A 24,669-nucleotide genomic window follows, 5' to 3' on the forward strand; every position below is an offset into this window, starting at 1 on the left:
ACATCCCTCGGCCCACACCGCTTTCAGCGGCTCCCATTGGCCTGGAGCAGTGAACCGCGGCCACTGGGAACCTGCGGATGCGGCCGGCAAACAAACCGGCCCGGCCCGCCAGGGGCTTTCCCTGCCCAAGCAGCGGAACAAGTTTGGGAACCGCTGATTTATAAAATACTGGTCACCAAAGCGAATTTATTAAATGCAGGATGCTTTTTGTGAGGGACTCTCTTAAGGAGGTGGTGTTTTAAGTATAATTCTTAGGTCTACTCTTTTCTTTTCCAGTCAGAATTGCAGCATACATTGATCAGTGAAGCATAAGCCAGACAGCTGTTAACCCTACTGTATGACCTGCACATACTGAATTAGCCATTGTGTTTTTCAATTCTGGTTCATCAAACTTTTGGTCTGAGGAGCTTTAATCTATATTTAGTAAAGAAATACAATTCAATGCTCTTTTGTCCATCCATAATTCATAGCCTCTAGTCTGCTTTACATTTACAGCAATTGCTAAGGATTTTTTCGCAGTTACATTGGAAGTATAGAAAAACAACACAGTTCATGGATTGACGGTAGCAAACCTAAGAATAGTTCTTTTGTTAGCAGTTTTGATGAAGTAAATGCTTATGGACACACAGAGGCAATTAATAGATGTTTTTGGTGTCAATATTTTGTATATTAAGAATGATAATTTAGCACATAAATACCATACAATACAAAATTCAATTGGAGATAAATAGAAAACAATAAGGGTAGAGCCCACTAAGACCAGAGGTGAAAGGGGGCCGGTATGGCATACTGGTAAGAAGTGCCTGCCGGTACCGGCCCGTACACAGCCAATGTTAAAGCGCTTAACGTCGCTGGCCCTTTTGGCCCCCCCCCGACAGAGCTGCTGATGGGGTGGGGGCAGAGGCGTGGCACAAAAGGGGCAGCTGCCCTGGGGCCCAGGGCTCCCAGCTGCCACCTCAGGCCTTTTAAATCGCTCCCAGAGTCCCAGGCAGCACAGGCTGGGCAGCATGGAAGGGCTGGTTGGGGGAGGCCCCTTCTGCCCGAGGCCCTGCTCCTCCTGGGGGCCCAGAGCCGGGCCCCCGTACTGGTAAGTCTTTTCTGTTGCTTTCACCCCTGACTAAGACCTATTCCATTAAGACCTACCAGAACTTCAAATCTACCCATCTGTCATGACTGGGGTGTGGGCAGTCTGACCTAATGGTTGGAGCACCAATCAGGCAGGGTCAGGTTACCAGGAGAGCAAGAGCAGGCATTGCAGGGGCAATAGTCCGAAGCAGGGTGAAACCAGTTGCATCAACAACTTCCTGATTCTGTGCTGGGTTTAAATGGAAGCTCTGAGCCAAGTAGTTCCCAGGACTGAGGTCCTCTATCAGAGTTCAGCTCCTCTTCTGACGACAGTTTGAAGGTCACTGGATTGCAGGTTGGAACTTACTAGTTTCAAAGAACCCTGTGGACCAGGCTTCAAGACGCCTGGTCTCTGACACCACTCCCTCCCCAAGGGGCACCATTGAGGCGATGTGGGACCAGACTTTTCAGGGGGATTCCTATGGAATGCTTGTACAAGCGCAGGGGCATGGACTTTTTCCTCAGGTTCCTGAATCCATTCGTGAGGACCATATCTCTTCCAGTCAACAAGATACAACAGCTTGCCACATTTATGTTTTGAGTTCAGGATTTCATTAAACACGTATTTCTCGTTGCCCTTTATCTGTACCAGTGGAAAAGGTGTCTGGCTTCTGGGAGGAAAAGGGTTTTCAATCGAGAGCTTCAAAAGTGAGACATGAAACACCGGGTACACTAGTACATCTGTGATGCCTTGCTCCAGTCGGTATTGGCATTGAGGCAGAAGAATTGCATGGCATAAGTGGCTACAGTGCCCCTGTTGAGCTTCCTTAGGGAAGCCTCTGCTGTTTGAGCTCAATGTGGATTGTCAAATAGCACTGACATGCCTTGGAGGAAGACCTCCCAGATGGACAATACTGGGCTGTCACACTCCACGCAGGGGGAAGCCCAGTCTAATACTTCCCTGGACAGCAGGCTGATAACCAGGCTCACCTTTGCACAATCAGTAATACAGGACTGAGGGTGCATCGTGAACAGAAGATGGCACTGGTTTATAAAACCCTGGAATTGCTGGTGATTACCATCAAACCATTCCAGCAGATATAGAGGGGAACAGGGCTCTGCGAGCCATGTCTGGAGTGCAGCATTTTCCGCATACAACTGCATGAATTGCTCCTGCAAGAGCACATTCTCCGAGGTCAGCTGGACGACATGGGCCTGCAGGGCTTTGTTGTCTGCCTGAAGGCAGGTGGCCCACTTGAGTGGATCGGTGCTCTCAAAGGGTTAGTCAGGTCCATTCTGCTGGTACCAGGACCAAGCCTGTGACCTAAGCGATCCACGGAAACTGTGTAAATGATACCCAGTGTGCATGCATAAATCAAATAGCTGCATGTACATGTGACCACTCAGCCTACAGACTCATTTTAAGATAATCTGTCTGAGTCTTTATTAAATCAGCTAGATAAGTTCCCTTCATGCATAATTCAACAGATATACATTGAGTAATTCCCCAAGATGCTATGAGAATAACATTCCAATCAGTCTATATTATAAACAAACTGGAAGTTTATCATCAGAAACATAAATGATGAATCAACAGACTTACTTGTAGAAGGAATTCACTTTAAGTTCATACAACAAATGTGTTTGGACTTTCAATTGTCTTTACAGACTATTTGTAGACATAGCATCTAGAAGTATTCTTGGAGTCAAAGAAAACTCATATATAAGCATGGAGAATGAATATTTGTAGCTCCATTGTGGATTAATGATGATGGAAAGAATAAACTTCACAGTACTCTAACTCTGGGGAATATATGTAAAGTTGCATCCTGGATATATATCCTGAATTCTTAACTTTAAAATCAGATGTAAATGGTTCATTAGAACTATTGAGGCATTAAAACTAAGACAAATCTTAACAATATGGAAAGGAAATACGAAAACTAGTTTAGAACAATAGATTAATTCGGTGCTGGAAATATGGAATTTTGAAGATAATTTTTTATAAAATACATTCAGTAGATTGGCTATGATCATATCTGGTAGCACTTTTTTAGATCTCCACAGTATGCATTGAATAAGAGCTTAATTAATTTACAACCTCTCTTTCACATTTTATATATGATATGCCAACCATACATAATTCAATAATGCAGGAAGTGCTCCCTATCCAAACATGAATCAGCAGATCAACATTTATTTAGATAAAATTACTTTCATTGAGATAGCCTTGTGAGATGCAGTGCGTATGTCTTCTTTGTGAGGAGCCCAGGGGAATGGTAGTCATGCAATCTTACTTCATATGTTACAAAAATTGTAACGTAAGACACAGTCTAAAACAGCAGACAAAAATGAGTCACAGTTTCAGTCAACTCTTTTTACTCTGAAAAGGCTTCTTAAGATAATTTAAAAAACAATTACTTGTTTTATTGCAAAAGACATTATTCCATCTCCCTGGGGCTTTAACCCCACAAAAGATCGACTCTACAATGTATTATCCTACTTTGATATCACATCCCCCCTCCTTCTCTCTTTTCCTGTTAATTTCTTTCTCTGTGCTTTTTTTGGTTTGGTTTTCTTGTTGTTGGTTTATATATCTATATCTATACACACAAGTTTACATTGAACTCATAACCCATAAACTCATCATATATTCTATTTATGTGGTAACTAATTCTTACATTATTTCTTCAAAACTAATTTTGTAAAATATTGCCAATTGAGTACTGCCAACTCCATGCATTCAAAAATAATAAGACATGATCCCAAAGTTATGAGATTTGTTTTTTAAAAATAAACATTTCGGATTATTTTATTTGCCTTGCATTTTCTGAGCCATTAAGATTTTCTCTGAAACAATGAGGGCTACAAACTTGCCCGGTTTTTAAATGAAAGCTCAGATTCTCATGTCATTACTGGATTCCAGTAGCTGGGGCTTTAATAAAAACAATTATCTCAAAATTGTGAGAGTTGGCAACTCTGCTAATTCCTGCCTCCACAGGAATTTACACTCCATGTTTTGGTAAACACAAGAAATTCTGATTTGCAACCAACTGGGGCAGGAATATGCCATATATTCCCTCTGGGGCTGGCAGACGCTGATCGCACCTGTTCCAAGGAATTGTTTTATAGGGTGGCTAGTCAAAGAAACAGAAGGTCACTTTAGAGTGGTTCCATCCAGCCCTGGTTTTCCCAGTGACCTGAAAAGGAGAATGTGTAAAGAAGAAGAAAAAAATCACAAGGATTCAGACAGCCTCTAGAATGCCAATGAGTAACAACAACTACTGAACCTACTGGATATTGAACCCTGTCACATGACAGGGGCAATTAATCTTTTGCAGCCTTGATGTATGTCATCATCTGACCAAGACAAGAAATAAAGATCAGTCTCTCTTCTCAGCATGCTTCTTAGCTTCAGAAGAGAACTGAAGAGCTGCCAAAAATATAACAAAAGGAAGCTGCCTGAAGTTGCCAATCTGAAAAGGAACTGGGCAGAATCCATGCAGAGCTAGATGTAGCACTTTCAGGTTCTGCTGGAAGCAACAGGCATTGAAGACAAATGAGACAGGCTGAAATTCTCCACATAAACCCAGATGCATTGGAGATCTACAATACATTCCAATGGGACTGCAAAGAGCTAGAAAATGTCATTCATAAATTTTGGCAATAATTTAATTCACACAAGGCAGTAATTTGGGAAAGGCCCATTCTCTTTACTTGAAACCAACTGTGAGGTGAGAACACTGACCATTACGATTTAGACCTGGGTAATAAAGCTAAGTCCACGTGAATTTGAATATGTGTAACCCCTTTAGAGGGGGTGCTTCTGAAATACCACACTGAGCATTTAGGGGACTCACCCCTGGACTATAGCATTAATAGTAGCAGAGGCTCAGGACTCTGATTTCAGGTTACCTAGAGTCCAGGACAGAGAACTGGCTGGCAACACTACCAGAACCAATCATAAGCCAGAAGTCAAAGACAAAGGGTTTGGTTTTACTTTTGGTTTTAGCTGTATTTGGGGAGTGGAGCAGAGAGAGAAGCTACACACCTGGGGGTGAGCCTTCTACCCTCCACAGTCCTATGCAAGGGAAGACTTGGAACTCCTGGGATCCGGGGACACTGAGCAGTGTCATCTGAGCAGATATCAGAAACCCAGGAGGCTGAGGAGAGTCACAGTCAGGATACCAAGAGCCCGCCTAACTGTACGTGGGAATCCAGATCAGAGAGCCACAGAGACATCCTTGGTATGGAGACTTTGGAAGAACAGCCCTCTTTATTTATTTTTCTATTTTGTTCAAAGCTGGCCAATGATTGTGTGTTAAATATTTTATCTAGGGACAAACCAACTATGTTCTCTGTGCTAGGAAGGGTTTCCCTGAGTGGAGGCACCAGGCACTCTCATAGGTGAACCAAGGACCCATACCCCTGAAAAAGAAAAGGGAAAGGCTGGATCCACACCGCAGGGTGGAGTCTACAAACAGTTACTAGATGGACTAGGTAAAGTAAGAATTATTTAATAGTCAGCAAGATTGTTATTGTGTGAAACTGACGTGACTCTCAATTACAAAGACAGCTGATATTTGTGGGGCTAGAGAAAACTTCCCAATGAAAGAGTTAGCAAACAATGAAAGAACTGTGATGCAATTAAAAGTGCACTTCACTTTATAATGTGAGCTGCCAAAAATCCACACATCATGTAGTGCAATAAAGGTTTGATGTTTCCTGAACTTTTCTTCAAATAAATGTAAATGAAAATTGTTCACTTTTTGACATTTAATTATATAAAATTTAATAAAAATATTCTCTAATGGGATGGATGGCTGATAGTCAAACAGCCACTGTGAGCATATTTTCAAACTTGGTCACCTAAGTCCGATAACTGCATTTGGCCTCTCAAATCTTCATTCACACACCCAACCTATTTTAAGTTCTAATCTTCTGGTGTGAAGGTGGGCACCCTCAGTTAGTGATTTTCAACCTTTTTCATTTGTGGACCCCTAAAAAATTTCACATGGAGGTGTGCACCCTTTGAAAAATCTTAGACATAGTTTGTGGTCCCCCGGGGTCTGCGGACCACAGATTGAAAACCACTGCTCTAAGTCATCCAAATTTGAAAACTGAGCTACCCTACTGTAAATAGGAGAAGTAGACAGTGTAGCGAAACTGCCCTGTAGAAAGAACACTTTGGATTAGCCAACTGTAACTATCCCCTGGTTGCTACTTTTGTAATATATTCAGCATAGTACATTTTGCTATTCAGTATCAAGTATATTTTGATGACTGAAAATAAAGTGGGCCTTGGAAGCCAAAGATTAGAAAGAGCAGTTACAGGTATTCAGCTCATATATGGAACTATGGTACAGCATGATATGGTATGTCTTAAAATGGGCCACATATGAAAAACACATCATAACTGCAGTAAATTGCTCTATTAGATTTAGGGTCTAGTTCTTGAGGTGCTGAGGGCTTCCTCAGAATCATGCCCCAGGAAACTTGTACAGTACTCAGTGTTCTCCTCGTTCTTTATTATAGTTAATACCATTAAGTTAACTTCAAATATATTCTAACAACTAAAGTGCTATATTATTAACTGTTACCATATCAGTGTGGTTTTATTATCAGATTTATCTTAATTAGTGTACAAGCTATTATTTAACAGCACATTGCACATGAAGAAGTTTGGCAATTTTGCTTTCTTGGCTCATAATAATAATCCTATCTTCTAATGCACTTTGGGAAATCATGAAAAGTACTTTCCATAACAGGGGAGAATGCAAAGAGAATAAGAAGAATCTTTCTTACACACACCATTTTGAATTAGAAATAGATAGCTTGATCAATCTTTCAGATATGTCTGACAAGTCATGTAAAATATGTATTTTACAGGATTCAAGAAAGTCAGAGGAGAGTGGAAGGAAAGAATTTCTTGTCAGATACAATTTTACAATTTTTTCAATCTTGTGTTTCTTATTTCTTTTCCCTACCCAAATTTCATATATATCTATATTGGAAATACAAACTCCATATGTCTTTAATGGACAACCTAACATAAATTATACAACTAGATGAATAGATTTATCTTTGGTTTTGTGAACACTTTTTGGGAAACTGAACATTGCCAAATTTTGTTCAAATCTGGTATTTTTATCCAAACATTTGTTGTTTTAAAGATAACTCATGCCTACAGAAACATCAGTCCAGAGACAAAGTTATAGATGTAACAACTGCTTGGCAACTGATACTACTATTTGCATAATGAACATTTTATTTGCTGAAAGAAGGCGACATACGACAGTAAGAGGCAAGATATCTGTAGGATACATTTTAAAGATGTTTTTATTATTACCACAAAAGCAAACAGAAGCCATGTATAAAGTATAGGAAAATGAGATAAAATCCCTTTTCCTTTTTTAAAAAATTTTTTGGAAGAACTTATGTGGAAGGATAAGTAACTGCATAGCTAAAAATCTAAATGCATACATGAAATAAACAATGAGATGATGGGAAAAGTGGGAATGATTAGTGTGTACATAATACCTTACCCATTTGTTGTACATGTGAAATCTATTATTATAGCGCAATTTAATCTTCTTGGTATTTTTTTTTTAAGATATTTGTAACAGGAGGGGAGCATTTACATTTCAAAGACTATAAAAATAAAACTATGATAAGGTAGGAAATATAAGGTGGCAAATTGTCGTCCATATAGATGGGATCATTGTAGGAAGTATAGGTATTTACATAGATGATTTGGTTTTGGGGGGGGGGGGCAGGGGATGCATTCTGGCAATTTTTTTAAAAAAAGGAGGTGAGTAAATCTTCTTCTCATTAAAATGACCTGATCCAGCAACTGAAAAAAGATGCTCAGTTTTCCCCACAACTGTTTTTTACTTCTCAAAGTAACTACAAACAAATTCAGTCCTGTGAAGAGGGCCAGCACAAGTCCTATGCCCCACTTAAGTCCAATTGAAAATAGATGATAGTTCACTCCAGCTGACTATTCCCATTCTCAACATTAGATATATTAAAGATTTATGCCTAATTATGATTTCAGGTTGCATCATCAACTTGATAGCTGCAACAATACAACAATGGCCCAGTGACTTCATTTTTAATATAGCTACCTTTCTATTTTTCCTAGATCTCCGTTCTTATCAAGAAGAATATTGCAAGTCATCAATACATATTTTGGTATTGATATGAATGGAATGATAAGTACAGTACATGTGTATACAGTCTACTTACAACACATCCCATTATATCATAAATCTTGAAACTGAAACCTTAATGGATTAAAAAAGCCAGTCAAATGACACAGGAAGGAAAAAAAGCTCGTAAACTGTCTATGGAATGTAAGGATATCCCGGTGTGAAAGTAGCAACCAAGTACACACACACAGAAAGAAGCAATAGATTCAAAAGAATTACTATACAAACATAGGTGCAGACTATGTAGCATTTGAGCCAATTTCCTCATGAATAACCACAGCAAACACCCCAAAAGACATCAACATTTAATATTACAATAGCAGGATGCTTTTTGAACTTGGATATCACAGTGGTGGGTGATGAAAAGGTAGAAGAACAAATTACAAAATTCTAGTCTGTAAACAGAACATTTATTACTCAATCTTGATTTATACACTGAGGAAGTGCCTTGCAATACTTGGATAAGAAAATCTGAAACCAATGTAAGTTATTGGTTATTGGTATATTATCTTCCCTTCTCTTTCTTATTAGCATTGAGTCTAACTGCCTCCAGATGATATACAGTACCTGTAAATTAGAAAAGTCAGTCCTCTGTTGTGTATCTGTTCTCTTGAAGCAGCACAAACTAGAAAAGACAATTTCTTACTAATCTTACATACACTTGCATCTGGACATTTTATTTGGTGTTACTGTACTATTCCATCTGAAGCCAGCAAAATGTTTATTAGGGAACTGGTGGCAATTAATGTGGCTTAGAGCACCATATCTTCTATTACACCCTACGCGTACCTACCAATTTACTAAATGTTACCACGCTGCGGCATCAGAGATACTGCTGTTCTCCCATCTTCTAAATATAGAATACCCACCATGGTATCTCTAATACTACTGTGCGTTAAAGGTTGACTTTTATGGCTATGATTTTGTTTGTGTGTGTATTTATACCCAAAGAGATTTCTTTCAATCACGTCACCTGTAACTGATGCATAGCCATCTCCTGACTGAAACAGTCATTGTTTCATCGCATAATACATTAAATGTAGAAGTGAAGAAAATCAGATCCAACTGAATTTACTGGGAGAATTTTATGTTGGCAGATTTGGCTAGGACAATCTGGTTAAAGCACTCATAATCTTGTGAAAGTTGCCATGAAGTATTTATATGTCAGCAAGTAGAAAAAATGTAATCTGAAATTAGATTCTACTAACTTTTACCATTTTTTCATTTCCCTATACTTCTGAATTCCCTTATCTGAATTTATCGTGCCTATATTTTGTGGGTATCCAAATTTTGAGCAAAACTGAACTGTATATCTGTAATGGATGCACTTCCCATTACAGTCAATAGGCTTTAAACACATGCGTATTGTTAAGTGCTTTCTTGATTCAGGTTGTTATGTAGTTAGAGCTTTAAGGACTCAACTGTGCACACAAATCAGTTGTGGGCACAAATTGGAACCCCAAAATGAAGGCCATTCTTTTGAAACTTTATCCACTGGAGAGCTGGAAAAGCTGCTTCCAAATGTCTTCTCAGTCTTCAAAGTAACAGAAGAAGAGTTATTGTTCAAAAGCCAAGTCAAAACTGGCTGGTTTTATAAAAGTTCAGTATGAAAACCATTTTGAAACCTATAGCTGTTTAGCCGTGCATGTGAAACACTCTGGGTTTTGACACTTTCAGTATAAATAATAATTATTTATATAAGAACTAGCTTTTGCATTAATGGGAAAGTTAATTAGTGCACACTCTGCTAGGCAGCTTCTAAACAGATACAATTAATTATCCACAAAGATTCTGACAATTTCACACATGCTGAATTATAGAGTAGAAGGCACTTTCATTATGAGACCTATTTTCTGGACCTTATAACTTTCCCCTTCAAATTCCTCTTTGGGCTTCAGTTTTCCATGCTTGATCCTAGCTCAAAAATGTTTTTTTCCCTCTTTCATGGTGGAAGCGGTTGTACTATATTCTATTCTCCACTCTTTTAACTCAAGCACTTCTACCTAATGACTTATGATCATCATCTTTACAATTACTAAAATTTACACACTATTTTTATAATTTGAAATTCAAAATTGATTCTGGGCAAAAGGAAAACTGCTTCTCACAAGATGATTGCATATTTTTCAATTCACAAGTCATTGTGGTACCAGTTCCATTGAATAATATTATTTAACATCTGAAAATATTATACCGTGAACAAAAAAGCATAGGTTTTTGTCAAGGTACTTTAAAATCCAGGTATGTTTCTTCATGGTTGACATGTTTAAAGTTATAATACCAATTCAACTTTTAACATCCCAACCTACGGACATCTCCTGTAATGCAACCTGACAAATCAAAAGGCCAGTCTCACTCTGAAAAACATAAGAAGTAAATAGAACTGAAAAGCTAATAGGAATGTGTGGAGTGCAATGTGCCTACCTTGAATTTTAAAATGCAAGGCATACATACAGGAAACGAATATTGTTGTTGCACCTCTGAAGCATTAACTCGATGATTCACCTCTCTGTGAGATGACCCAAAGGGAGGTAAGGCTTTTTATTGTGGTTTATACTCTGAAACAGCAATCACTTAAGCTGAGACCTGCAAGTAAAATGCTTTTTCAAAGTCTATTTATGACACTAACTCTAAGGCCCTATCTATATTACAAATTTGACTGTGATATTAAAAGTTTTTAAAAAGTTTTCTGCTAACAGAATTTTAATGATCGTATAGAAGGGCTATATATTTAATGTACTGTACATGTTCAATATGGGTCATATTAAATTTAAACTGGATTTCAGGTCTGAGGATGAATCAAGACTAGAATTTGGGTTCAGATTTAACAGGACTGAAATTTCATGAGTTGTTCTCACAATATCTGACCCCAAAATGCAGGAATATCACTTCTTGTGATAGCTTGATAGCAACCAATGCAGCCAGAGCAAGAGATGGAATCAGTCCTAGTTATGAGTTTTTAGGACAAGGGCCAAAATATAAACCAGAAGGATCAGAAGTCTGAAATTCTGTCAGCATATAATAAAGAATGATTGATGTTCTTCAATCTCAAGCATTGTGGAAAAAATCTAAACCAACTTGTCCTTTCTTGAACACACACATATATTATGGTTCCAGTATTTTCCCCTAAGTCTGAAGTCATACTAAAATACTTTATTATTATTATTGACTTGGTATAATCAAATTGTACTGATTTTCTCTCTCTTCAGAGGTAAGAGGTTTGATGACAATAATGGTAAAGCTCTGTGTGCGCGCGTAGGGGGGAACTTGCATGGTGCCTACTTGCAATACATTTCGCTCTCACTATTAGATACTCCCTTTCTTTTGTTCACTCTCCATTGGATTCTGGACTTACTGCCTTGACTTACTTTATGGAAAACATCCTAAAGTTGAAATGAAAATTAAATTGAAAATCTGTGAATCAGACAGGAATGAACTGCAGGCTTTAGGACATCTTGAGAACATTACAAGTTATTCTCCCAGAAGGGTCTTGCTGATAGTGGAATCAGAACTGGATGTTGAAATGTATTAAAAATGGTTTCCTAAACTTCTGTTTTGAATGACTGTTCTCTCTCTCTCTCAGGTGCCATTTTTGTAATTTAGTTTTAATTTTTTTTGTCCTTATAATTTGTTTTATTTTACCTGTTTAACTCAGTACATTATGCCCAGTTTAGTTTTAGTTTAGTTTTCCTCCTTCCCGAAGGCTACAACTGGATGATCTATTCACAGCAAAGTATTTAATAATTTTGCCATATTTTTCTACTTATGAAAATAGAAATAGCAGGCTCCAAATGTTAGGAGTTTATTATTCAAATGACAATATATTTCACCCTACATCAGTAAATTGTTTTCAAACTACTTATTGTGGCTACTGCTTGAGTATTTACTATTCTTTTATTGTGTAATTGGTCATCTACAACATGTGGGTTTTGTTTGTGCTCCCTGAATTGGATGACTAAATATCTCATAAATAAATTACAAGATAGTTATATACTTCCAGGACAAAATCATGTAAATATTTCTCTTTCCTCAAACGTTTTTGAGGACAACAACAGTTAGTACTTATGTTGGTGGAAAGCAGGTAACAGGGATTAGTAAGAGTACTGTTGTAGTGATTTTGTGGCTTTTGCTCCTCCGCCCCCACCCATATTCACCCAGCTCTAATTAAGGAAATGCTAAAAGAATAATTAAAAATGAAAAGTAGTCTTTGAAACTGAGACCATCAGTCTCCCATCACTGCCACTGATGGGCCTGATTCTCCATTTTCTTGCACCTTGTGTAGTCATTTACAACTGTACAATCACTATTGTCAATCAGTAAGGTTTCATTTTGCATCTAGTTTGCACAGGTATAAATGGCTTTTGCAAAGTGCAGGGCAGTGGGGAATCAGCATGGATCAGATAGCTGGAATTCTCCAGCTCATTTTATTGGGAGAGAACAGGTATAGAACAGGTGAAATATAGCTACTCAACTGTTTAAAATAAATTAAAAGAGAACTGTTTAACTTACCAGTGGCAGAGAAAAGCCAGTCTATGGAAAACTCTCACTTATCAGAATTAAGTTAAGGAATGTACTTAATGCTGCAAACTCACATCTTAAATTTAAGCTCTGACTAATTTTTTTAGTCAAGCAATAAAACCCATGAAAATACGATAGGAACTGCCACTCAGCCTCATCTATAAACAGCAACAATGTGCTGATATAATATTTATAAATTCACATACACATTCACATGATAGGCAATGATCCACTTAATGAAATCACTTCTCTCAAAATATCTCATATACTCCAAAATTGTTTTGCACGCTAAATAAGTAAAACATTCTTTTCAATTTCCATCTTCTTCCTGTGTGTACATTCAGTACGGAGGGTTTCCCTTCAGTACTGCATATGGGTCTGAAAGCAAGCTTTGCGTTACCCTATATCAGCATGGTAACAGAAGAAATGTTCTTAGACCCAGGGGAAAATAACTACTTAATTCCATACTTTCTCCTATTCCTAAGAGCTGGAGGTACAGATGAAACTTCACACTAAAGCATGGAAATGCAAACTGAGGAAAGGGTTTTGGTGGCGAGGCAGGGGAGAAATAGAAACGGTGTCACTGGTGAAGGTCTTTAGTAACTGTAAAGATGGCTGCTCAGTGCTCATGAGGGTGCACACTCTGCACCAGCCATCAGAACAGAGCTGATTGCTCCTCCCAAGCACATTCTAGTGCCAGTGTCCCACATTCCTCTCTGCCCCTTTCTGGATGATTTGCTTATCGGGGGAGAAAGGGGTAAACACTCCTATTTTCATAGGTAACCCTTGCACACACAAGGAGAGGAGACTCTTTGCGTTCCTCCCCCATCCCCAACACAAGGACCACTCACAATTGGGTCCAGCAATAATTTAAATGCTCTATGTTCCAAGGGCACATTTGTCTTTATACTCCTCTTAATTTGCAGAGCTTAATATTTCTACATTTTCTAGATATAAAAGTGTGCTGTATTTAAGGAGCTGAAAAAGATTGACTTGCATCTTGTTTCAAATTACATTGCAAACTCTTCTGCACTGCAATCGTGTCTGTTTACATGTTTGTCTACTTCCCAGCACCATGGGACCCCCAAAACGTTTGAGGCCTTTGGATGCTACACCAATAAAAACTGATACTAATGATGATGATAACGATAAAAATAATTAACAATAAGATGGAAGTGGAATCTTTTCTCTGCCAGTGCCTGATACAAATGTATCGGATCAAAGCTTATAATCTTCTCTCAGGTAAATGCTTTACTGACTTCAGTGCAGGTTTGCCTGAATAAGGACAAAGGTCTGCAGGATCTGTCCCACTGTCTCCATTTTACAAATGGAAGGGAAAAGAGTGTGTTTGTGCATTACTTTGTATGATTACTATTAGAAAAAATTCATTGACTTCTTATCGAAACAGCTTCTGTGCTCAGTCCGAGAATAAATCTGAAACCAGTTTAAAAAAGGTTCTGCTTGAGACATGGAAACCTTCTCATCTAAAAAACACAGATCAAGAAAATACGTCACCACTATAGACTTGCTTTTACCATGGTTAGTGTTGCTGTAGCCATGTAGGTCCCGGAATATTAGAGAGAGACAGGGTGGGTGAGGTAATATCTTTTACTGGACCAACCTCTGTTGGTGAGAGAGAAGCTTTCATGCTTAGATAGAGCTTTTCTTAAAAAATATTTCCTCATCCACCTTGTTTCTTTACTATATTTAGTATAGCTAAAAGAGGAGAAAAGGCAGCTTTCAATGTTTCAAGCTAAATCAAGCTGAGTTTCACTCTATTTTATTTTATTAAATTGGGAATGAAGGATGCTTACGTGTACCTTTTCCTGTTCTAATATATCTTTTTTGAGATGGGGCCACGAAAAATGCATGCACTATTCAAGGTGTGAGAATAGCATGGATTTATATAGAGACAATATGATATTTTCTGTCATATTATCTATCCCTTTCTTAATGATTCCCAATGTTCTGTTTGCTTTTTTGACTGCCGCTGCACATTGAGTGGATGTTTTCAGAGAACTATCCACAATGACTCTAAGATCTTTCTTGAGTGGTAACAGCTAATTTAGACCCCATCATTTTATATGTATAGTTGGGATGATGTTTTCCAATGTGCACTACTTAGCACTTATCAACATTGAATTTCATCTGCCATTTTGTTGCCCAGTCACCCAGTTTTGTGAGATCCTTTTGTAATTCTTTGCAGTCTGCTCTGGACTTAACTTGAATAATTTTGTACCATCTGCAAATTATGCCACCTCACTGTTCACCCCCTTTCCCAGACCATTTATAAAGATGTTGAACAGCACAGGTCCCAGAACAGATCCTTGGGGGACCCTGCAATTTATCTCTATTCACTGAGAAGGCTGACCATTTATTCCTACCCTGTGTTTCTTAACTTTTAACCAGTTACTGATCCAATAAAGGGCCTTCCCTCTTATCCTATGACTGCTTAGTTTGCTTAATAGCCTTTGGTGAAGGACCTTTTCAAAGGTATTATGAAATTCCAAGTACACTGTATCAACTGTATGACCCTTTCCCACATGCTTGTTGACTCCCTCAAAGAATTCTAATAGATTGGTGAGGCACAATTTCCCTTTAACAAAAGCTGTGTTGACTCTTCCCCAGCATGTGTTCATCTGTGTGTCTGACAATTCTGTTCTTTACTATAGTTTCAGCCTATTTGCCTGGTACTGAAGTCAGACTTACTGGCCTTTAATTGCCAGGATCACCTCTAGAGCCTTTTTAAAAAATCAGTGTTACATTAGCTATATTCCACCCATCTGCTAAGGAGGGTGATTTAAGTAATAGCTTACATACCAAAGTTAGTAGTTCTGCAATTTCATATTTGAGTTTCTTCAGAACTCTTGGATGAATACCATTTGGTCCTGGTGACTTATTACTGTTTAATTTATCAATTTGTTCCAAAATGTCCTCTACTGACACATCGATCTGGGACAATTCTTCAGATGTGTCATCTAAAAATAATGGCTCAAGTGTTGGCATCTCCCTCATATCCCCTGTGGTGAAGACTGATGCAAAGAATTTTGTTTTGCTTCCCTGCAATGGCTTTGAGTGCTCCTTTAGCACCTTGATCTCCCAGTGGCCCCACTGACTGTTGGGAAGGCTTCTGGCTTCTGAGGTACTTAAAAAAAATTTGCTGTTAGTTTTTGTGTCTTTTGTTATCTGCTCTTCAAATTCTTTTTTGGCCTGCTTAATTACACTTTTGCACTTGACTTTCCAGGGTTTATGCCCTTTTCCGTTTTCTGCAGTAGGATTTCAGTTCCCATTTTTAAAGGATGCATTTTTGCATCTTTTACGCCATTGTTAAGCCATGGTGCTATTATTTTTGTCCTATTACAGTTTTTTTTTAATTTGGGGAATTCATTTAGTTTGAGCCTCTATTATGGTGTTTTAAAATAGTTTCTATACAGCTTGCAGGCATTTCACTCTTGTGGCTCTTCCTTTTAATTTCTGTTCAATTAGCTTCCTCATTTATGTATAGTTCCCCTTTCTAAAGTTAAATGCTACTCTGGTAGGTTTCTTTGTTATTTAAGGATGTTAAATTTAATTACATTATGGTTGCTATTACTGAGTGGTTCAGCTATATTTATCTCTTGGACCCAATTCTGTGGACTACTTTGGACTAAATCAAGAATTGCCTCTCCCCTTCTGGGTTTCAGGACTAGCTGCTCCAAGAACAGTCATTAATGGTGTCTAGAAACTTTATCTCCATATCCCATCCTCTGGTGACATGTACTCAGCCAATGTGGGGATAGTTAAAATTCCCCATTATTATTGCATTTTCTGGTTTTGTAGCCTCTCTAATCTCCCTGAGAATTTCGCAATCACTGTCACCATCCTAATCAGGTGGGTGGGAGTGTACTCCTGATGCTATATTCATTATTTAAGGATAGAATGTCTATTCCCCGAAATTCCATGGAACTGAGTCATTTAAGATTTTTATTATATTGGACTGCTTTCTTTCACATATAGTGCCACGCTCACACTAGCATGTCCTACTCACTCATGGCCTATATATTTTGTTCCTTGGTATTATTGTGTCCCAGTGATTACCATCATTCCGCCAAGTTTCTGTGATGCCTATTACATCAATATTTAATACCAGGCACTCAAGTTCATCCATCTTAGTATTTAGATTTCTAGCATTTGTATACAAGCACTTATATAATTTGTCAATATTTTGTTGTCTGCCTTCATGTGATGTAATTGAATAGGTCTCTTTCGTTTGACTGTTTCTCTTCATTTCCTACCACTACTATCCTTTCCTCTTTACTAGGATATAGAATGTCCCCTTTAATAGATCCTCCCCTAACGAATGTTTCTGTCTGAAACGTGTGCTTCACATTATCTTTCCCCCAGCCCTTAGTCATATAAAAGCATCCATGCATGGGGCCCTTATGCCACACGATCCTTTTGCCTAAAATAGTATTATTACTTTTATTACTAATCTCTGTTCAATGTTCTGTAAAATCACAGATGACTTACAGCTATGTTAAGATACTTCTGCGTAAGGTATAAATAAAACAATAAAAGAACAGGAAGAATGTGATACTGAAATAACCTCTTGAGATGCCAAACCAAAATATGTAGGAGAGATTAGAGGAAAAAAAAAAGAAAAAAGTTAATCTTTTAAAGAATAATGAAACCTTGTATAGAATAACGTTCTTTTTCCTTTGGAAACTTGATGCCATTTAGAATTGTTCATGTGTTTGAATATCCAAATCTTTCTTATTCTACATCTGTGCCTGTAAACACTTAAGCACTCATATACTTACTGCCAATAAGTCAGTATTACTAAAATGACACAAGTGTGTTTGAAACATCGCACTGAAGAATCACACTGTCACATAGCAGCGTGGTGGGGGCCGAGGAACTTCGCACAAGGGCCAGTCCCTGTGCCTCACACTATATGCATTTTAGTATGCTCTTCACTGTGTAGTTAAGTTAGCTATGATGATTCAAACTCTATTTAGCTGTACAATTTACAAAATTAGCATAACTCCTGTAGAATGTATTGCACATGATCAATTTGCACTTTCCAAAGGCTCATAACCTGGTCAAATCAAAACCAATGCACACTAGAACACTTACAGCCACTTTCTCCTCAATGAGGGCTATTTCTATGCCAAGTTTTAAGACTCAACCATTTTATATGTATCATTAGATCTGTTTTGATTTTATTTTTTAATATTGCTAGAATTTCTTTTGATAATAATACAAGGAAAAAATTATCTCCTCCACATCTCTTGTATTCAAAAACCAGCTTTATTCAATCTTTCTAAACCAGCTCACCTTTGAACAGTGACAAAGCCTGGAACATTTCCACCTGAAAAGTGAAAGTTTTCAGTCATAATAACTTTTTAGAAACAGGAGGTAGAATGGAAAGCATAATTTAACCTTACCTATTATACAGAGGTCACTTCTGTTCTCAGTATAAGAAGAACATAAGAATGGCCATACTGGGTTAGACCAAAGGTCCATCTAGCACAAACATTCAATAAAGAGATGCTTGCCTCATGCCCAGCTATAATCTTTAAACTTACTAATGCATAGGTTAAAGAGACACTGTCAAATTTAATAGGGCCAAAATTTAACCTACTTTGTTATTTTTATATCTGTTTACACAGTCCCTGCCATTTTTGTAAAACAAATGCTTCAGCACTCTTTTCTTCTCAAAAGGAATGATAGATTCCAGCAGGTCAGCACTCATGTGAAAAATACTTTTCACATGTGTTGGAAGGGAGAAATGTGTGTAAGGAAATGGTTTCATTTTCAAGGAGTTATTATAAACAAAGCGAAAAGAAAAATGAATTATAAAGTTATGAAAAATAACTTGACAGTCTCCTTTTAAGGAAGACTTGCTATATTTGCAAGCCTTAGTTTGGTATCAAATTCAGCAGTACATTCCTGATAAAATCTTACATTTGGTTATAATTATAGAACAATGGGGTTCTAAAGAGCATTATGAAATACCCTATTGCACCTGCAGTTTAAAAAAATATTTTTATCCACTGAAACTAGATATGAAAACGCAAATTTGGATGGAAATTCTGACTTGGATGCTTTCTATAAACATGGCAAAATATGTAAGAAAAGATTATAATGACCCTTTATGCAGTGATGCACTGCCAACTTTTTATAAAAAGGGCTTCAACCAAAATGTTCTGCCTTAGCCTGTGATAAATCTTGCATGCCTGTGTGCTTATAGACATGGAGGATGAGGGGCTGTGGAATCTATTTGTTTTCCTATTTAAACCAAAATGCTTAATCATAACCAAAGAAGGAGACATCATCACTTGGCAAACAAACTTCTATGGACTGCATTTACTGAAAATGTTTATTCTTTGTTCCTGAAAAATATACAAAGTACATATATAGATTTAGATATTTTAGGGCCAGAAGGGACCATTATAATCATCTTGTCTGACCTTCTGCATAAGATTGGCCAAAGAACCTTACCAGTAAACTCTGCTTCAAGCTCACAACTTCTGCTTGAGTTATAGCATATATATATAGCACAGTGCTCAGCTTGTGTAGTTTGAAGTGTGTGTATATAGCTATATTAATAGATAGATTGTTTTGTAAGAAAGTGCAAGAGTATTAGTCCCTAGGGATCTTTCTTTTTTTCCCCTTTTTAATGTAATCATTGACATTAGGTTCTACCTTGTGCATTCCAAGGACTAAAAAGTTGCTCTTCAGAAGCATCTTTGTAAGTCATTCTCGGTGTAGATGGTGTTCATCCCTCCCTGGATGCTGCTAAACTATCAAAGGGAGGAAAGCTACCCAATCCTTCCTTCAATTTGGTGACAGAATTTTTACAAGGTTCTCCCAAGAGCTGCCTCCACTGGCATTACCTAAGTTACACAGAGCTTCCAAAGGCAGCACTAGGAAAATAACTGCAATCAAAGTACTCTCAGAGTTCAGTAAGCTTGTAGTATTACCTAGAAAAGTATCATTTTGGAGTACTCAGCATTTCCAGGAATAAGCCTATTAAAATGAGATGCTGTTGGAGGATAACTAAAATTCAACCCTAGTTCTCTTAAATTTAATAACACACTCAACCAAACGCAAAATTTCCATTTCCCGCTAGATAAAAATTTCATTGTACCACTTCATTATTTGATAATAATACTGCATTCTATTAAGAGGCTTATTTATTATTGTTTTCCTTAGGCTGTTCCAAAACTCCAAGGTAATGCTCTTCTTTTATATCAAGTTTTGGAGATAAGAACCGTAAAACAATTTAGTGGAAGTAAAGACAATTTTTCTGAAAATGTCACTGTCCATGCAAGCTTAACTCACCTGAGAGTTCCTGACAAAACTCAGTATTTCCCATCGACTTCAATGGGATTGCTCACATGTGTAGAAGTTTGTAGGATCGAGCCCAAAGATTATAATTGCAAAATATATACTCATTTCTGTTTATATGTTGAATTTTTACATCATGCATGGAAACACTTATGCAATATTTGTAAACACAGCACACTGGTATTGGAAGTAAAATATGCATTTTTATCATACTTGAAGTTAAATATTTAAGACCAGTAACAAGTTACAATTACTTCTCTTATTAACCAATTTACAAGATTAAAAGCTCATATAATTATTTAATATAATCAGTTTGAGTCCTGCAGTGGTAAAGTAGTAATCTGCTTTGAATACAAGATACAAATGAAAAAAAATATATATATACCTATGAGTCAGTTGTACACAACTGTTTATACCACTTACTTTGGTAGAAAAATTCATGAAAGAACCACTGAGACTGCCATCGTTGCACTTAAAATTCAAATGTTGGTCTGGGTGATAATCTGCTTCCCAGCTCCCCACCTCATGGATCAGTGACCTGTCTGAATTTTCAGATATTTTCTGGAAGGCAGTGCAAGTCATTCCTATGAAGCTAGATGGCTTGATCATAAAGGCTTCCAGAGCAATATTAAGGGAAATCTGTCAAAACACATTGAGAAACTGGTATTTTGCTAACATACTTTAAAAGGAATCCTTGGTACAAAATATGCATTTTGTATACATTGTATATTATATATATATATATACACACACACACACACACACACACACATATGAAATAAACATAAACATTTCAATAAAATGCCTAAAATAGAAAATATGAAACATCCATACATATTCAATTTGATTTGTATAAAATCTTGAATGTATGTGTAGTAGAGCTAAGGAGAGAGATAAGCTTTAGGTTTCGTTTCCAAATTATATCCTTTATAGTGAAATTACTACTGACTCTCCTTATGTTTCTATTCCACTCAGGAAATAATTAGAGAGAACTCAGGAAAGTTTAAGATACTTTCCCTACTAAAGCATATCCACGTTATGCTGTGCAGCAATAAAAGCCATTAATATGTCTGTTAAGATACAGGCCTGGAAAGCAGGGAAAAGTATTGACATTGGTGCAACTTCCCTCTCATACAAGAGCTGTTTTTGCAATTTCCGTGTTCTGGTTCACACAATCAAAATGGGTATGATACATACTACAACTTACATAGGTCAAGCTGGCTCTGTGGATGAGGGGAAAGCAGTGGACGTGTTGTTCCTTGACTTTAGCAATGCTTTCGACACGGTCTCCTACAGTATTCTTGCCAGCAAGTTAAAGACGTATGGGCTGGATGAATGGACTATAAGGTGGATAGAAAGTTGGCTAGATTGTCGGGCTCAACGGGTAGTGATCAATGGTTCCATGTCTAGCTGGCAGCCGGTATCAAGTGGAGTGCCCCAAGGGTCGGTCCTCGGGCCGGTTTTGTTCAATATCTTCATAAATGATCTGGAGGATGGTGTGGATTGCACCCTCAGCAAGTTTGCAGATGACACTAAACTGGGAGGAGAGGTAGATACGCTGGAGGGTAGGGATAGGATACAGAGGGCCCTCAACAAATTAGAGGATTGGGCCAAAAGAAATCTAATGAGGTTCAACAAGGACAAGTGCAGAGTCCTGCACTTAGGACGGAAGAATCCCATGCACCGCTACAGACTAGGGACCGAATGGCTAGGCAGCAGTTCTGCAGAAAAGGACCAACGGGTTACAGTGGACGAGAAGCTGGATATGAGTCAACAGTGTGCCCTTGTTGCCAAGAAGGCCAAAGGCATTTTGGGATGTATAAGTAGGGGCATTGCCAGCAGATCGAGGGACGTGATCATTCCCCTCTATTAGACATTGGTGAGGCCTCACCTGGAGTACTGTGTCCAGTTTTGGGCCCCACACTACAAGAAGGATGTGGAAAAATTGGAAAGACTCCAGCGGAGGGCAAGAAAAATGATTAGGGGACTGGAACACATGACTTACGAGAAGAGGCTGAGGGAACCGGGATTGTTTAGTCTGCGGAAGAGAAGAATGAGGCGGGATTTGATAGCTGCTTTCAACTACCTGAAAGGGGGTTCCAAAGAGGATGGATCTAGACTGTTTTCAGTGGTAGCAGATGACAGAACAAGGAGTAATGGTCTCAAGTTGCTAGAGGTTTAGGTTGGATATTAGGAAAAACTTTTTCACTAGGAGGGTGGTGAAACACTGGAATGCGTTACCTAGGGAGGTGGTGGAATCTCCTTCCTTAGAAGTTTTTAAGGTCAAGCTTGACAAAGCCCTGGCTGGGATGATTTAGTTGGGGATTGGTCCTGCTTTGAGCAGGGGGTTGGACTAGATGACCTCCTGAGATCCCTTCCAACCCTGATATTCTATGATTCTATGATGGGCTTATTAGTGGGCTCACATTTGCTGAGTGCAGTCAATGGAAGAGCACTGTCTTTACTAGTCCTAGAGAGACGGTGTTTCATCTTTCATTATGCAAAGTGGTAATTAATGATGATGGGAAAGTTTTAACAGCAGCACAGCTCTGAAGAATAGCAAGTTTTCTACCCCTGGATTTTTGTTAATCGGGTATATTTGCTGCAGCAAAAACACAGTTTTGATGATTATTTGTAGAGTAACAAAGGTGCACATGGCACTTTATACAATCTTCTTCATTTGTGGGGATGAGGTTGTCCGGGAAATTTTGCCCCTTGATTTAGAAAAGGAAGGGACTCTAGAGTGTATTAGGCTCCAAGCATTCTAGGATACTCCTCAACCCCTCAGACAATAGTGTTCCACAATAAGACTCAACTCCACTCAGTATTGATTAGAATGGGGTAAAATTGTCACATCAAACCCCAGCAAATTTGGAGTATGGTGCCAGTTCTGCTGAAGGTTTATTTTGCAGAAGATTTTCACATGACTTCACACTAAAGGAAAGCACTTTCTACCTGGCAGGGAAAAAAACAAAACAAAACAAAAAACCAAGCAAACATAAGACTCAGTTTAGAGCTGGGGGGGAAACTGTTTTCCTGTCCCAGGAAAATGTTTGAAATTTTGAAAATATTTCCTGTCCTGACTGGAATAAAAAGCTGAAATTTTGAAGTTTTTTGCTGAATGGATATATCACATTATTTCATTTTGGAAGCACTGAAATGCGGTATTTCTGAAGGGAAATATATTCATCAGGATCCCTGATTGCCCACCTGGTGAACTGAAATGGAGCTGGGGACCCTGGAAGCCCTAGCAGCTGCAGACTGAAGTTGACATGATTCTTGTCAATTTCATGACTGCCCACCACTGAACAGCAAAGTAAAACTGACCAGACCCTGTTAACAAGAGTCTGGTCAGCAACACTGCTGCTGTTAGTGAGGACAGCAATGAAACTGACAAGAATTATGTCAATTTCAGCCCCCTGTGGCCAAATCTTTGAGGGTCCTCCAGAGCCCCCAGCTCCAAAGCAGCCAACTTGGTGGGGGCTTTCAGGATCCTGGTTTCCCTCAGCCTGTATGGTGGGCTGAAGTGGAACTGTGAGCCCGGAAACACTGGCTCCTATGTTCTGAGACTCCCAGCTCAGTGGACTGCCAAGGAGCTGGTCAGGCAAGCTGGAAGGAAACCAGGCAGGTTTATGATGGAAACCTGACTGACTGGCAGGCAGGTTTTGAAACCTGGGGTCCATTGGGAGTTTGTGAAAATCCAACCAGTCTCACAAAATGGTGTGATCCCAATGAACTGGCAAATTCCAAAAAAGAAAGTTTTGTCAGCATTTTTCTGATCAGCACTCTACTCAGGATGTTGTAGGCTTGGAGCCAAAACATTAAAACCTCATTGTAAGGTGGGGAGGAAATATGGTGGCTTTGCTGCTCTTAGGTCCTGCCTTGTCAATTCAGATTGCCTGGATTCTGTCATAAGCCAGTGGGGTGTCTCATGATAACCCTTCAGTGGCTGGTTTATCTGTGTGTGCTCAAAACGAAGCTATGAAGTGCAGTAAATTCCTGTCGGCCACAAGTGCTGCCACCTCCAACGCTATATTTAGGCTGTAGCACTAATGGCTAATTATAGCAGGAACTGCAGCTTCTGCTACAGTTAAGGTTCCATAATATTTCCATTCTAATCCCTTGTTTTCAGTTGCTGCTAATTTTCTAAAATATTCACCTGTCCAGATTTTTTAAGTTTGAGTAAAAATGGTTGAGCCATTTTAGAACACACCAAGCAGAATTTTTTCCCCCACTAAAAAAAATATCCTGAGACTTTGTTTTGAACAGTCTAATTGCTGGAACAGCCAGGCAGGAAAGCTTTAAAATTGAAACCAGGTTTTCCTGGATAACTTGATGCACCCTACACATATAGATTTCTGTGCTGTGCAGACAAGTTTCACTGGCACATGTTATGCTTGTGGAAAAGTCAAAAGATATGGGTTCAATCCCCAGCTCTGCCAAAGACTTCTTGTGTGACCTTAGGTAAGTCATGTAGTGTCCCCGTGCCTCAGATCTCTCTCTCTGGAAAATGGGGATAATAGAGACAATTTCATTAACGCTA

The 24,669-nt window shown here is 38.4% G+C and overlaps 1 protein-coding gene across 1 annotated transcript in view; it reads right to left on the minus strand.

The window, feature by feature from the left end:
• The window catches only part of ADGRA1 (adhesion G protein-coupled receptor A1), a 468,757-nt gene that overhangs the window by 161,093 nt on the left and 282,995 nt on the right, over positions 1-24,669 (minus strand). The window contains exon 12 of the mRNA XM_074959108.1: positions 20,550-20,765. Coding sequence (XP_074815209.1) covers positions 20,550-20,765 — 216 coding nt within the window. The remainder of the gene's footprint in view (positions 1-20,549; positions 20,766-24,669) is intronic.

Source organism: Natator depressus, chromosome 7 (assembly GCF_965152275.1).
Source record: "Natator depressus isolate rNatDep1 chromosome 7, rNatDep2.hap1, whole genome shotgun sequence".
Taxonomy (NCBI): Eukaryota; Metazoa; Chordata; order Testudines; family Cheloniidae; genus Natator; species Natator depressus.